This window comes from Neopsephotus bourkii, unplaced genomic scaffold (genome assembly GCF_033783945.1).
Source record: "Neopsephotus bourkii isolate Nb327-2 ecotype Australia unplaced genomic scaffold, CSIRO-AGI_Nbou_v1 NB_1508, whole genome shotgun sequence".
Taxonomy (NCBI): Eukaryota; Metazoa; Chordata; class Aves; order Psittaciformes; family Psittacidae; genus Neopsephotus; species Neopsephotus bourkii.
In genome coordinates, this window is record NW_026901984.1 from 5,506,476 (window position 1) to 5,522,453 (window position 15,978).

Below are 15,978 nucleotides of genomic sequence, written 5' to 3' on the forward strand. Positions count from 1 at the left end.
GGTTGTTCTTAGATTCCAAGTTTATTACTATTCCTTTCCTATATTAAACATGTCACTCAAGGAGTGAATGTCACCAGTGGTACTTTCTGATCTGCACAATGAAAAACCTCTCTCCACATGATCCTCCCCATAAGAAAATGTCTCTGCAAGGATGCAGGAGCCTGTCCAACTTGACATGTGTAGCACTGCACGTATTTTTGTCTCATACCAATGTGAAATAAGAGCAGCAAAAAAAGTTTTTAAATCTACACTGTAAACATGAGGCAAAGACCATTCTCACAGTTAGCTGAGGATGTGCTGTTTCAAAAACCAACAGCAGCAAATTTTCAGTGAGCTTGAGATATTAATAAAACATTACAGAATGTGAGAAATCCACTTCAATGTCTGAAATTTTATTATTTATAAAGGTTTTCTCTTTCTTCAACCAAAATGAAACCAAATTCTTCCTGCACCCCCATCTACTCCAAAACTTGCATAACACGCAGGTCAAAATAGATAAAGAGATTATTTATAAATGTTTGCAAACTGTCATGTCTAGGAAAAAGGTGGTAGAAAATAAATGCGCAGTGAGAGAAACAGTTACAATAGCAGCACAATGAATGTGCCAGTTCTGACCTTTTAAAGATGCCTTAAGGATACAAAGGCAGGCATGTAACTTCTACATACAAATGTACACAATTTGTCTTGAAAAATCAAATCATCAACTGATTTCTAGGTTTGGATTTTCTTTTTTTTTTTCTTTAACATGATACAGTGCTGCATTTGCTTTAATTTTGACAAAGTAGGTACTTTTATTCTGCTTCAAGACATGCAGTGCCTAGAAAAGGAAATTAACTTAAATCGTAGTTCAGCACAGGTAATAGGATCCACAAATTCAGACTCTTAGGGCTTATGCCTTCATGTGCACAGACTCATCATATGAGTAGAAAACTTTTGCTATGAAGAGCAGAAGCTCTAAGGGAAACAAGTAATATAACGTGGCATCAGAGCTGCTCATTTAATTTTCTGTTGCCTGTAATCCATTCATCAGGAATAAATGAAAACAAATTTTCCCACTGGCTTTTCACTAATGATTTTATATGGTATTATGTGGTTTTATTCTTTATTTTTCACTTAAATTTCATGAAAAAAACCACAGGAGTTTCCTTTTAATATGGGTCAAAAGGCAGAGTCAAAGTTACAAAGAAAAAGTCATAATATACAACTAGGAGGACTGCTGAGACGTTTCATTTACTAAGTACTCCACAGTCATTTAAAAAGATGAAGGCTCTGCTACTCAACATCCAAAGTTGAAGAAGGTATTTTACAAAGAGCATTAAGGTTTGTTTTGTGCTTTATATGAAAACAGGGCAAACATCTACTTGAAGGACTTTGTGATAACACATGTTGAACATTAACCTCAGCAATTTGCTTGCTGTGAATGTTTAGTGTTATAACAAATGCACTTCTTTGTGATACTGTAAATAAAAGTCTCCCAGGCTGTTAGCATGATGCACTTCAAATATTATACAATTTTAGTTTATCCAGACCTGGAAGCTGCTAACTTAAATTTTAATTTTTAACTTTTAAAGGGTAAGGGAGTAAGTGGTGTCCTCAAGGCTATAATCTGCTAATACTTGATTTACTGTGATTGTAGCACGTAAGAGCTAATTGTGCACTTAATAAGGAAGAGAAATTATTTGCTCCTAAATAACAGTTCAAGGAGCATTATGTTGCCTAAATGTGAATGCCGGGTTCTGTGGCACATAACCAGCAAAGGTGAATGGGCTGATTCTTCATACCTGGGCACGGCTGTGTGTTGCAGAGGGCTTCTTCAGTGTGCAATCCAAGGCAAATGTCCCCTCCATATGCTGGTGCTGGGTTTGTGCATGAGCGGGTTCTCATGTAATGCCCTCCTCCACAAGTTGCTGAGCACTTTGACCAGGATGACCAACAAGACCAGCCTCCATCCACTGAAAAGGCACAAAATATTATATTTTTCCAAGTTAATGCGCGATGTGATGTAATACAACCCATCCTTCTCATATTCTGTGCATTTACTTCAAGGCCTATTAAAATTATTGGACATTTTTAGGTGCCACTGAACATAGGCCCACAAATTAAATTTTACCACAGTACAATTTAATTTACATATTTTAAATGTTCCTGGTATACTGGGAAGCCTAAAAAGTTACTCATCCTTATAAGGCACTTTCAGTGAGTACCATAGTATATTTAAGGCCAAAACTCTTTTCCTTTCCTTTTCTCACGTGTGAGTAGATAAAATGCCAAAGCTTGTTTAGCACAAGTATTATAAGCTCAAAGTAATATTTTATTCATAAAATAAAACTTAGCCCAATAATAACAACAGAGGGATGGAATACAGATTTTGTTTCACAACCCAGGTGAGACTGCCTTAACCCTACAACCCATTTCAACAGATTTAACATAGTTTGAGAGTTTGATAGGCCAATATCATGTTGCAATTTTAATGCAGCTCTAGCATAGGTGCCAGCAGCAGAACAATGGCAGTAGTTCAAAAAAGTAAGAGATGAATAACAAAAAGGAGTTGCCACTTAAAGCTTCAAACACAGGTTGTTGAATAATTCTCTCCCCCCCCCCCCCTTAGTATTTACTAATTTAAGTATGTCAAATTGTTCTCCAGTCTGAATTCTCACATGGTTCCTCTGAAGTGCAAGCTGGATTTCACAGGGGCCCCATTTGTCAGACAGCTTTTGACACATGGCCACTAGACATGCCTCTAATGAAAGTTCACCTCATTGCCTACACAGGGCTGGCTCCTTTGCAGACTCTGCTCTTAAAGCTACTGTTCCAGGATGTATTTCTGGCATTTATTGCCATATTGCAGCCCATCTGCCAAAGGTTTCCTATCTGCAGCCACATGACAAAGTCAGATGTTCTCCTCCCAGGGACAGCATTCCCTCTGCAAAGAATCTCTGTATTTTGTTCATTTCTCTTTCAATTATTCTTTGGGGGGAGGAAGGGTGGGGGGAAAGGAGAGCAGAGGGAAAGCAACAGAACCCTAAACTTTCAAATTTTCATATTCCCCCCCCCCCCCCAAATTAATTCCTTTTCAAACCTCTATTTAAAGTTTTATCACTTGCTTTCTTAAGTGAGGAAATTATTTACTATGTCTGCAACTGATTAAAAGAAATAGTGTGGAATTCAACTGACAATAATAGACGACACCTTAAGTGCAATAAAAGCAAAGTGCCGGTAAAGTTTTGCTTTACGACAGAGCCCTAAACTGAGCAGAAGTTTTGTCTTTTTTTTCTCCCACCATTCACAGCAGCAGTAGGCATTGTTACCACATGACAGAAACTCATTATTGCCTACTTTAAAAAATGCTAGGTAAGAACACATTTTCTGCAGACAATTTTTACAGTGCACTCATTTAAGACATTCCTCATAAGACTTTACTTCATTGTTTGTTGACACAATTGATGGTCAATGAAGTCTCCAGAACATCCCTTCAGCATCTCACAATGACTCTTTTTGATCCTTTCTGTTCCATTAATCAAACAGCCTTTCAAGGAGTAAATCAGTTTCCACCAGTTTATTGAAATGCTATTCCATAATTATCTCTTAACAAAAAGAAATGAAGTTCCAAATCTGAAAAATATTAACCTAAGATGAAAATATCTGTGCAGTATTTACATTTAAATTCTCTCTTAGATGGAGATGTAGAACATTAAAAAAATATTCATTTTATTTGGGTAGCACTGTATGCCACAAACACACTTGGTGAGTCAAGTAGAATGATTTCTATGCAAAGGTGGCAACAGCAAGAAAACAAGCTAGGAGAATGTGGTTACTTTGATAGTAAACCTATGGGTGCATGTTTGAATGTAATTTCAGATACAGCATACCCTCAGATTCTCAACTGATAGTCAAACAGGTAATTCATTACTGCATACCTAAGGCTATTAACTAATCCTGTAAGTGACGCTGCTGAACATAGAAAAAAATTATTCCCTATATTGTTAGCAACATTATCCCACAAATCAAGGAAGCATTTCCTTACTGAGAACCATAGTTGTAAAAACTTTTGCAAGCAATATATCTGACCCCTGAATAGCCTGATTGGACAGATGGGATTCATGTAATCTGGTACTATATTCCAAGTATGTCATTTTAAATAAGTTATTTCCATTATTAATGAATTCAGTGATCGCTATTTTTTTTTCTAGGATATATTTATCAGCCAAATCATCTAGCTATACAGATACATAAGAGAGTTTTATATCACCTATCACAAATAAATATTACATATTGGTAGAGTGTTTGACTTGTTCTTTTATTCATACAGTCCCTGGAAAACAAACATGTCTTTTTGCGTGAGATAACTCTGTTAATGCAGTATAATGCAAGCTCATATCTAAGGAAGCCACAGGTTATTTTTCTTCAGTGAAGGTGAAATATACTGTGTAATTTTATACCAATTTCAAGACATGGCATCTTTTATTCAGAACTTGCCTTCTTTTCCCTTTTTTCTTAAATTAAATTTCTTAAATTATGTCAAATAAAAGAAGAAGCTGTTACCTAACCTATTCATTTCATGTGATATTAAGGCTCTTCCTTTCCAGATACTCACCTTTTTATTCTTTTTTTTTTTTTTTTTTAATTTAAAATGATCCTTGGCTAGCTTAAATGAATAATCTGAGGGTACTCCTACTGTGATGTATAGACAGACCTGCATGAAACAGAATGACAGCCCGAGACTGCCTATATCTGCAAATATTACATGTGGCTTGCTCACCGTAATGGAGACAGTGACCCCCAATACTTTCTACTTATTTTTCAATGACCAGAATAAGCATTACAAATGCATATGCATTTGAAACTGCCATCTGCGATCAATCTATAGATGGCTGAGAACAAAGAGACTGAGGTGACATCCAGGAACATCACCATGCTCCACAGCTGCAGTGACCATGGCTGTACTGTAAGACTTTGGATGTAAAGTGAGAAGCAGGAAGATGAGAGAGGACAGAAATAATATAACAGACAATGTTAGATTTGATCACGGTTGAGCTGGACAGTGTAGTTATAACTATAGAGACATAATTTCTGTAGGGATTATTTACTCACAGGCTGCCATCCTAAATCTCTAGGAATTTCAAGGAATACCATAACTACCTTTTTTATTTGTTCCTAAAACTTTTCATTCTCAGCAACAGAAGATGCGAAGCATCATGGTTAAATAGGATCAAAGGAGTGGGCATTTACTGCTTGAGTTTTTACAAGACCTAAATAGAGCTCTGTGGTTTCTTTCATCTTTCTTTAAAGTTGCTTAGCAACACAGCACCATCTGTGGTTTTTTTTTCTCCCTTTTTTCCTTTTGTCATGGAGTCCTTAAAGTTATTTCTGCTTCTTACAGGAGGAAAATAAAACAGCTGCAAGGAAAGCTCCAGTCACTACAGTTTCTTTACATAACAGTTCTGTAGAGCTGTTGAATAAAAGAAAGTCATTAAAAGAGTTCCACAATGAAAGATACAAGGAGTCTTTACCTTTTCTGGCAATTGCTGAGGTGGGTCCCTTTGGGAAGAAAGCACCCTTCAGCTAGCAAGGTGCCTCAAACAATACTCTTTTTTTTTGTAATAAAGCAAACAGTTTTTTGCCTGCTGGCTGTTGTTGTTGTTAAATATTTCTTCAGTATAATGAAAAAAAAAACAAACCCAACCAACCAAACACAGGGAAGAGGATGTACTAGGGAGAAAGTGTACAAAAATGGGATCTCCTGGGGACATGACAAAACATCCACAATACTGGAGAATTTCCAAGAGACAATTAAGTAAACTGGATACCCTGCTATGCACTTTGGGGTTTACAAGGAAATGGAAGGAACTAAGTATGGGCAGGCAACACACTGACCTCACCTGCTTTCATGAGAACACAGGCGGGATTGCAAGCTCTTTCTATATACTGTCTGGTCTCATTTCAAGTTTAAGCAACAAAAACAATCTTTTGGTTTTTTTGGTGTATGCTTTTGGGTTTATAAATTTTCATGTTCATCTTTTTGAAAGTGCAGCAAAAGAGAGTAAAAAGGATGAGAGGGCAGTCTTTTCTATATCCATGAAGGAGTATAAATAGATCAGTTGTCCATTCCACCAGCAGAAATGCTGTTGTTGTGCTCCCCAGTGGCTGAGTTGAAGTTAGATCCAGGGGCACTGGGTGTTGGGCAGCCTATAGACCCAAGAGAGTCCTGCTCCTTTTCAGAGACTTGGGGATCATTCCATTTCATACCACTTATTCTATTGCTTCTTCTTAATCCTGTGGGGTCGTGCTGCAGGTTCCAGAGTGGAAAAGAACAATTTTTATATCATAGTTTGCAAAAACAAAGTTTTGTTTCTGTGATGCTACAGATAACATTTATTCAGAAAAGCAATGCTCCATGAAATAAACAGCCTGCAGTGAAGAAACAGAAGGCAAATTAATTCTTCTAAGGAAAGTACAACAAAATTTAGGGATAAACACAGGTTTAGGCCTATAACTGAGACTCTAAGTTAGAAAAGCAACTGTTGCTTCCAAAGGGCAGTTCAGCCCTCTGGTTGCTGGCTACAGAAGCAGCCTAGATAGATCAATGTATATGGAGAGATGGGCTCCAGAAGCCTGAGAGGTAAGCTATGTTGGACTGGAGATTTAGGAATAGTTTCTGGCTGTTTCTTTGAACATACCCCTGTTCCCTTGTGGCCAAGTTATGACTGCAAGGAAGAAAAAAAAAAAAAAAAAAGGCAATAATGAAGGAAAAAACAAACAAGCAATAATTTGTTTTAGGGATGCATAAATAACTTAAACAGTCTTCCAGGGAGTTTTCTATATCTGAAACTATTGTTATTAGCACATTCAGTGATATATGAATTTATTCAGTTCTTCTCAAAATGTCATAACTAAACCAAACTGCTTCAAAAAAGTTTGAAACCGCTAAGATCCCAAAGTACTGTCATGAAGTAACAGAATTCCAAATCTAAGAGATGGCAACTGTCCTTTCCCTCTGATCCACCTCTGAGGAGGTGCTCTGAGGAGAAGAGGGAACAGGAACTCCTGTAGCTCATGCTACTCAATGGCATTCATGTAGCTATGCTTTAAACTCCTAAATTAAGGCACATGAGCCATGTGTCCCTCTGTGCAAAAGAATATAAGAAAAAGCAATGAGAAACAGAATGAAACAAAAATAAAGCAAAAGGACCTGAAGAAATCCACCCCTGCTTGTGAAGGAGCTGGCAAATGAAGTTGCTAAGCCACTGGCCATCATATTTGAAAAATCATGGCAGTCAGGTGAAGTTCCCGACGACTGGAAAAAGGGAAATATAACCCCCATTTTCAAGAAGGGGAAAATAGATGACCCGGGGAATTACAGACCAGTCAGTCTCACCTCTGTGCCTGGCAAAATCTTGGAGGTAGAGCAGTTGAGGAGGGGGGACAGGGGTAGAGCAGTTGATGTTATCTACCTGGATTTGAGCAAGGCATTCGACACTGTCCCACACAACATCCTTGTCTCTAAAGTGGAGAGACATCAATTTGATAGGTGGACCACTCGGGGGATAAAGAACTGGTTGGATGGTCGCATGCAAAGAACGGTCAATGGCTCAATGTCCAGCTGGAGACCAGTAATGAGTGGTGTCCCTCAGGGATTGGTGTTGGGACTGGTCTTGTTCAACATCTTTGTCACTGACATGGACAGTGGGATTGAGTGCACCCTCAGCAAGTCTGCCGATGACACCAAGCTGTGTGGTTTGGTTGATACGCTGGAGGGAAGGAATGCCATCCAGAGGGATCTTGACACACTTGTGAGAATGGGCTGATGCCAACCTCATGAAGTTTAACCATGACAAGTGCAAGGTCCTACACCTCAGTCAGAACAATCCCAGGCACAGCTACAGGCTGGGCAGAGAAGAGATTCAGAGCAGCCCTGCAGAGAAGGACTTCAGGGTGCTGGTCAATGAGAAAACGAACATGAGCCGGTTTCAGTGTGCGCTCGCAGCCCAGAAAGCCAACTGTGTCCTGGGCTGCATCAAAAGGAGTGTGACCAGGAGGTTGAAGGAGGTGATCCTGCCCCTCTGTTCTGCTCTTGTGAGACCTAACTTGAAGTACTGTGTACAGTTCTGGAGTCCTCAACATAAAAAGGACTTGGAGTTGTTGGAGCAAGTCCAGAGGAGGGCCATGAGGATGATCAGGGGCTCGAGCTCTTCTCATACAAAGACAGGGTGAGAAAGTTGGGGCTGTTCAGCCTGGAGAAGAGAAGGTTGCATTGAGACCTCATAGCAGCCTTGTAGGGGGCCCACAAGGGTGCCAGAGGGGGACTCTTCATTAGGCACTGTAGTGACAGGACAAGGGGTAATTGGTCAAACCTAAACACGAGAAGTTCAGGTTAGATATAAGGAAGAGGGACTGGAACTGGTTGCTCCAAGTGGTAAATACTCCATCCCTGGCAGTGTTCAAGGCCAGGTAGGACGGAGTCTTGGGCAACATTGTTTAATGTGAGGCACCCCTGACTATGGCAGCGGGTTTTAAACTGTATGATCTTAAGGTCCTTCCAACACTAACCACTGTATGATTCTATGAATTCTGTGAACTATAACATAATACCTTATGTTTGGTTATTCTTATTCTCATTCTCAGGAAAACATATTTTTAGACAGTAAATGCCTGTATTTTTTGTAAATTTGCAGAATTTACCATTCAAATAATGCTTCTCTTCATCATCGGTTTTTCTTCATAATGTAAGTATCTTGTAAGTCCCCAAGGATAACAAAACCCTAATATGTCTGATTATAGATTCCTTTCTTTTCATATTGACCATGTTAGTAACTCACACAAAATAGAAACGTCAGTGAGTATTCACAGATCCTTTCCATAGTTATTGAAGCTCTTCAGTGCTTGCCAGCTCATCTTTATTCACCACATCTCCGAGCCATTAAAAAGGAGCTGAGGCACAGGGCCAAAGCATAATTTGCTAGTGCAAGACAACAGTGCAAATTCTCCTGCCCCTCAAAGTGGTTTGGCCACAGAGAAACTGAGTACTGGGAATAGGCCTTACCCTACACTGACTCCCAAACTATGTCTGCAGATTATTTGGGAGAGTGTTAGACAAAGAAAAAACTGTATGAGGGATCATTCTAAAACTTGTGCAATACAGACGAATCACATTCCTGGCCCTGGGTACAATTTCTAGCAATATTCTGACACCGTTCCATTTACTATTATATATTGAGCCTTCAAATACCATGAAAAAAATAATCTGCCCAGTGACTGCTATCAACCTGCACATCAGTGGACCATGTACTTTGCTACAAGCTGTGGGAAAAATTTCACTGTTTGTCTCTCCTCTACAAGCTCAAGAAAAATTTTACAGTAGTTGCTAAAGGCAGGTCCTTGATGGCTTCAGCATTTTTTCTTTTTTAAGTTCTGGGATTCTGCAGCACCATAAATTACTGGCTTTTAATATATTAGTAAGTATATTTAAAACATGGCTGCAAGACACTTAACCAGACAAAAGACTCTTGTTGCGCTCACTGATAGCTCCACAGGCTTTTTCACTGTGTCATTTTTTCAGAGCACTTATTATATTCTGGGGTGACACTCAACCCAGATTCTAATTCATTTAGAAGCAAAAAGTCCTACTGACTTTCAGGATGACTTAAGCACTGATCAATATGTTTCTCCAACACTCATCTTTCTCAGCAGTTTACATTACAGGGGGTTGATCCTGTCTGCAATAAGTAGAACAGGGAGTAAAGAACATGAGCCTGCAATAGCTGCCATCTGGCCCCTTCCTACTAACCAGAATATTTCTGAAAGGCTCATGACTGGACTGGACTGTAACTAAAAGGTTCTGTGCCAGCAAAGAGCTAGTAAAACTGTCCTTAGCCTGAGGGAGCTCAGGCAAATCTTAGAAAGCATCAAATTCTTTGTTGCATCTTTATTGTCCATTACTCTCAAGTCAAGGCCAGAACAAAATCTCCTCACATTCATTAGCCTTTCTGTCTGCACCCCACTTATTACAGGGGCAAGAATGAACTATGCAGAGTCACTGTTTTTCTCCCTAATGCTCATGTTAGCAATAAGAGCCTGATATGTTTACTCCTACTCAGTCCCTGCAACTCCATCTACAGCCTAGTCCATGTGAGGAGGGTACAGTCAATACCACAATGAGACTTGCACATGTACCAATCTTTCTCAAAAACATCTGCAAGGTCTGCGTGATCAAAACCCAACAGGGACATTTTAGAAACTCACTCAGATAGCTAAGGTAAGACTGACTTTATATAGCTGTCCTAAATACAACTCTGCAGAAAATGAAATCCAGTCTGCAGCACAGTAGTTAACAAGGCTGAATATTGATCCAACCATGGCTTCTCTTTCTGGCTGCTCTCCCCTGTGCCACTACTGTGAGGTCTGCTAAGGTTGTACTCATGGGATTGGAGAAAAGGCTCCTCACTCATGTATTACTTATGTTTCCCCTTTGTTTATGAGATCTTACAAATGTCAACCTAATAGATATTCACATTTACCCACCAATTTAACTTTCTGCAATTTTCATTAAAAATTAAGAGAACTGAATGTCATCAGTATGCTTCTCTAATAAAAATTTATTCCCTTTCTACAAATTTATAATCAGAGCTAATTTATGGATAAGCCTTATTCTGCAATCATTTTTTACTCTCCCATGTCTTAAAGAAAGAAAAATAGTCAATTACATCTACTTCTTGCAATGTTTCCCCTTCAGATTTATCTGAGATCTGACTTAGGCCCTTACATTTCTTCTTAATTACTGGCAAACAGTTCTGCAGTTGAGGAACTTTGTGATTCCTTGCAGGCTATCATACATCTAAATACTTTGTTCAAGCTCTACATCTTTATTCAATTTTGCTTTGCACTAAAAAGAACAATGAAGCTTGTCTCTGAAGAAAGTTATTAAATATATTAGGAGATCCCTTCTTGCTTCAGAAAGGCCTGCCACACTTTATACCAACTGATTTTTAAAAATATTTTCAAATTCAGACATAGCCAAAAAGGGAATATTTTTTATAAAAACACAATTTCAAGTTCTACTTAACAACTTCATGTATTTTTAGATTTGGGTTCTGGTTACCTCATAAACAAGAGCCTCTACAACAAATTATGTCTGCGTAACTGTGTTTTACTTGTTCCAACAATTGCCTTTGAAAAAAAACAACAGTCTACCAGCTGTAGAGCTAATTAAAAGTACTACTTCTGAAAACCTTTAACTTATTTAAGAAAAAAAAATGAAGACAACATTTTATTTAAGAATCAATAGCAAGAGATGAACTACAAACCTGACCCCGCTTTATAGATAATCTGGGCCCATTTAATGAATGTACTTCTGTTTCTACAGTATGGTAATACAATCAGATATCTCAGTGCTTGTGAGCAGACCTGTTTGCTATTACTACACTACTCACCTATTTCAAAGAAGCTGAAGGAAGTGTCTTACAGGGGGCTTCCATTCATAAGGGAAGAAGAAACCCATGAGGAGATGCTGTGTTCTAGCTTACTTCACCTATTGTGTGCATCCCTGGGGAGGCTTGCACATGTTAGTACAGTGATCTCCTAAGTCTCTGACCTTCTGCATTACTGTCAACCTTTAAATTTTTTCACAGATGAACAGTTCAGCCACATGAAATGGAATTGTTTGTAATTTTATTATTCAAGAAAAGCAAGATGTTACGATTTCAGTTTGGGAACTAATGGATTAGAGCATGCACCAGGGCTGTGAAAATGTGGAGATTTGGGCCACAGTTTTATAATTCTCTGCCAACTGTTGGTTCTCTGCTCATTCCCTTCCACCACTCTCTCACACTGCTTGGTGTAGAAAACATGGTCATCCTTCACTCACCATGCCTCTAAACTCAGAAAAAAGCATATAATTCATCCCCTTCATCTCCTCAGATGCTTACACTGCCAGATGGAGAAGCTACACAATGAGCATCTGAAGGATGCAGCAAGAAAATTTCACCAGAAAGTGCTGGCTTTTTGTGCCCAATTGTCTCTTTCAAAACCTCGATGTCTCAAAGGACATTCACCCAGACCAAAACTGATTCCCAACTAAACGTGCCTTTGGATCTGCCCCACCAGCAGGAGAGATGGAGGCCTGAATGCCTCAGGAGGCTGCCTGAGGCATTCAAGTTGCCAAGTGATCCTACTGTTCCCAGTAGCCATAAAACTGCAGAAAAGTTCACTTTCACCGAACAACCAGAACACTTACAGAGCTGCTGCATTTGTGGGATACCTGCCAAAACATATTCTTCCAGTCCAATTCAAGATGGAAGCATTTTTCAAGAAACTGTATATTTCTGAAAGGGAAGCCCTGTCATCTGCACAGATGTACTGCTTAAATTCTGATGCAGAGAATGGACAGTGATTGCCAAAGGGCTTAAAAAGATTAGGAAAAGCTTTCTGATTTTAAGATTAGACAAAATACATTAAACAAATATATCTATGGTTTAGGGAACACAGTTTAACTTGTAACCATATATATAGACAGATTAATACACACACACACATATGTTTTACTATGATAATGTACTTATGTAATATGTGTATTTCCATAGTGATCCTTCAGGTCCACACTTAAGTAAATTCCAAAAGCTCCAAGTGCTCAATACTAAAATATGCTATACATAATTAATACAATTAAAGATGCATGAATGCTTATTTCTAAATTTACTTGTTGAGTTTCTCATTGTCCTCTTTCCTCTCTATTGTTTCTTAAGTTGAATTTTTTCCTCCTATTCCAATTGCACTTTCTTTTGTTCATGTTTTTTTTTCTACCCTTCTCCTTTCTTCCATAAAGCCTCTGCAAAGCTCAAAAGCTCTTGAATTTGGACGTGTTTCATGAAAAGAGTAGGGTGACTGAAACTAACATTTTTTCCCCAAAAATGTCTAAGATACCACAATGATTTATAATCCAAAGTAGTTTCTTGAAAACATATATTCTATTTGTAATAATTTTCAAAGAACCATAAAACAACATTCAAAGAAGGAGAAGCTCGAGATTCTAACAATCTTTATGGCCCACTTGAGTTACTACCGAGTTGGTGATCAGTTCTGAACCTTATTTGCTGGAGGTTCTACACTCAGAAGCTAGCACGAATTTAATGCTAACAACTACTGTGATGAAAATGATACTTTGAATTTAAATAAAGACTAGGTCAGATTTCTCAAGCCTAACCAGATTTCTTATGTCTTTTTTCTTCTTAAGTTTACTCATTAAAATTATATTTTTACAGTCAAAGTCTCACAAGTGAAAAAAGACATAGCTGTTAAAATTGTTGATGATAAACTGATTGACATCACATGGGAATCTTACCCAAATCCATTTATATTATAAAGGTAAATTTGAGCTCTGATTTATTAAAAAAAAAATCCACAACCAACAAACCCCAAAGCCACTAATTAAAAAACCACAACCAACCAAATCAGCTATTGCAAGATACAGCCTTGAAGATGAGTTATTTTCACATACTACTCTCTTTACCTGACTCTTACCTGGACAAGGCAAAATGTTGCATTCCTGGTACTCTAGAGATGGGCCGAGGCAAGGAAGTCCCCCATACTTGGGCTCAGGATTGCTGCAGACCCGTTTGCGATTCCGTATACCTCTACTGCAGTCACGACTGCACTGAGACCATGGAGACCAGGGTGACCAGGCACCATTGATGGTATGAGCAGAGTATCTTCCAGAACGCAAGAAGTCCCCTGACAATCCTAATAAAATAAGGATTGAAAAAAAACAATACTGAATTAAAACAGTATTTCACCTCAAAACAACCTTTTCCGCTTCAAATTTACTCCTAGGCTTTTAACAGTAATATTACCAGGAGAGTCTTGTCCTTTAGTCTCACAATCCAAACCTTAGTTTAACCTCAAGAATCAATTCCGTAAGAAAAATTTTGTAATCCTTTGCAGAGGACTACAGTGAAGACTTGGATCCAACTCCTTACTTAAAGCTTTACAACTGTATTGACTGAAGTCAAGTCAATTTACTCTGCCTGAGGATGATAAAAGTTCTCTCTCTCTTGCACAGGAATTGTCATCTGAAATACTCCAAATACACTACAGAGGTTTTATTGTGTCTGTTTTAGAGGAAGAAGTTGATACAGATGAGAGGATTGAGCTGCCTCTGATTACTCGCTGAGCCAGTTCCCCTTGGTCACACTGCAGGATTCTGCCCACTTCATCTAACCAGCCTGTGCTTGTGCCCAGAGGCTCATGGCTGTCCTTGAAAGCAATGCACTGTACTTATCCTAACCATAATCAACCTTTAGATAGTGTATAGCAATAATTCCACAAAGTCTAGTAAGACTTCCCTTTTGTGTATAACAATGTTTTGCCACTTTAAAAAATAGCTCATTTTCCACTGAGTTGAAGTGTTCTAAACCACATATAGGTGGTTTCATATAGGCTTATGAAACCAATCCAACACATGATAGAACGCATCCTAGTTAAAATAACCATCTGGGAAGTGGAAAACATCTTTTCTAAGTGAGTTTAGTACTAAGAAAAGGTATTAGATTAAACAGTGGTGGAGATTGAAGTCTACTATTTATCAGTGAAAGGAGAACACACAGAATCTAGTTCTCAGCATACAACCAGTATGCCTGGATGTAGTCCCAGGAGAAGTTCTAATAAACTGCAATTAATTTGAGTATCTTTGTCACTTTCAGGCTTGATCCCACATAAAAGTATACCTAAACTGTACTCAGCACAACACTGAACTCACTCTTGCGCTGTAGCATTACCTGTAAGCACCACTACTAAGCGTCTCCAGAAACACTACTGGGATTTCCTACTGTTGCCAAAGCTGCTCAAACTTCCCCAGTGGAAACTGCAAACTATGATCATTGGGCCACTAACTGCTGCTTTTATTACAAGCACTTATTCAAGTAGTTGTGATGAGATAAGTTGCTGTGAATGGTACTTCAAACAGCTGAGGATGTGGCTGCCTGCCTCTGCAAGAGCTTCAGTATTGCTAATATAAATACAGACAAATGGTATCATCAGCAGTGGAGAAATGCAGGGGATTGTTAGTATCTTAAACTGCAGCACAAATTTTTATTCTTAAGAAATTTCTTTATGCCCTACCCACAAGCACAGGCACTGTGGGAGTATCAAATGGAGCTAAAGAAACTGAAGGTGTACTGAATCACATACTGGAAACAGCTACAAGTAATGCTGTGAAGAGTCTGTCCAACAGGAGTCCTGGTCTGAACAGGACCAGTACTGTAGATAACCAGAATGGAGGAGCCCTTATTTGCAGTGTCCCGTACTGAAACAATTACATCCTATTTCTACCTGTAGTTACGGCATTAGTGATAATGCTTAACTTCTGCCCTAATAAGTACAATATCCCAAAGTAGATGAGGCTTTGCATATTTTTATTCAATAACTGGCAATATTAGAAAGATGATGCAGCAATACAAAAATACTTGTAATAAGAAACTGTTGAAAAAGAGCAGAATGGCAATATAAAAACCACTAAAAATGGATAAAACCTTTCAGTGATTATAGAGGCTATCTATTTCTCTCCTGCTGAGCCAGATTCTACTACACATATATTAAAAGCAGCATTTCAAGAATCATGGCATACACTCAAATGCAAAAAGGGAGCAAGTATAAAGAAACAATATGGGAATTATGAATACAGGGCTATCTTCCAGCTCTTTAAGACCATTATTTTGCACTTTTGTATCACTTTGCTCATGGAAATGTCCAGCTTATGCAGTGGGCTCTCAGACCTAATAGTGGTCTTCCAGTACCTAAAGGGGGGCTACAAGAAATCTGGAGAGGGACTTTTTACAAGGGCATGTAGTGATAGAACAAGGAGGAATGGCTTTAAACTGGAAAAGGGGAGATTTAGATTAGATTGGTGAGACACTGCAACAGGTTGCCCAGAGAAGCTGTGGATGCCCCTTTCCTGGAAGTGTTCAAGGCCAGGCAGGATGGGGACTTCGA

General features: G+C 38.7%; 1 protein-coding gene across 4 annotated transcripts in view; it reads right to left on the reverse strand.

Annotated features, from left to right (window-relative positions):
• Window positions 1–15,978, reverse strand: part of SEMA5A (semaphorin 5A) — a 316,989-nt gene that overhangs the window by 15,587 nt on the left and 285,424 nt on the right. For all 4 annotated transcript variants that reach the window (XM_061369678.1, XM_061369679.1, XM_061369677.1 and 1 more), the window contains exons 18-19: window positions 13,513–13,731; window positions 1,782–1,952 (exon numbers count right to left, since the gene is read on the reverse strand). In XM_061369678.1, the coding sequence (XP_061225662.1) occupies window positions 1,782–1,952; window positions 13,513–13,731 (390 nt within the window). The remainder of the gene's footprint in view (window positions 1–1,781; window positions 1,953–13,512; window positions 13,732–15,978) is intronic.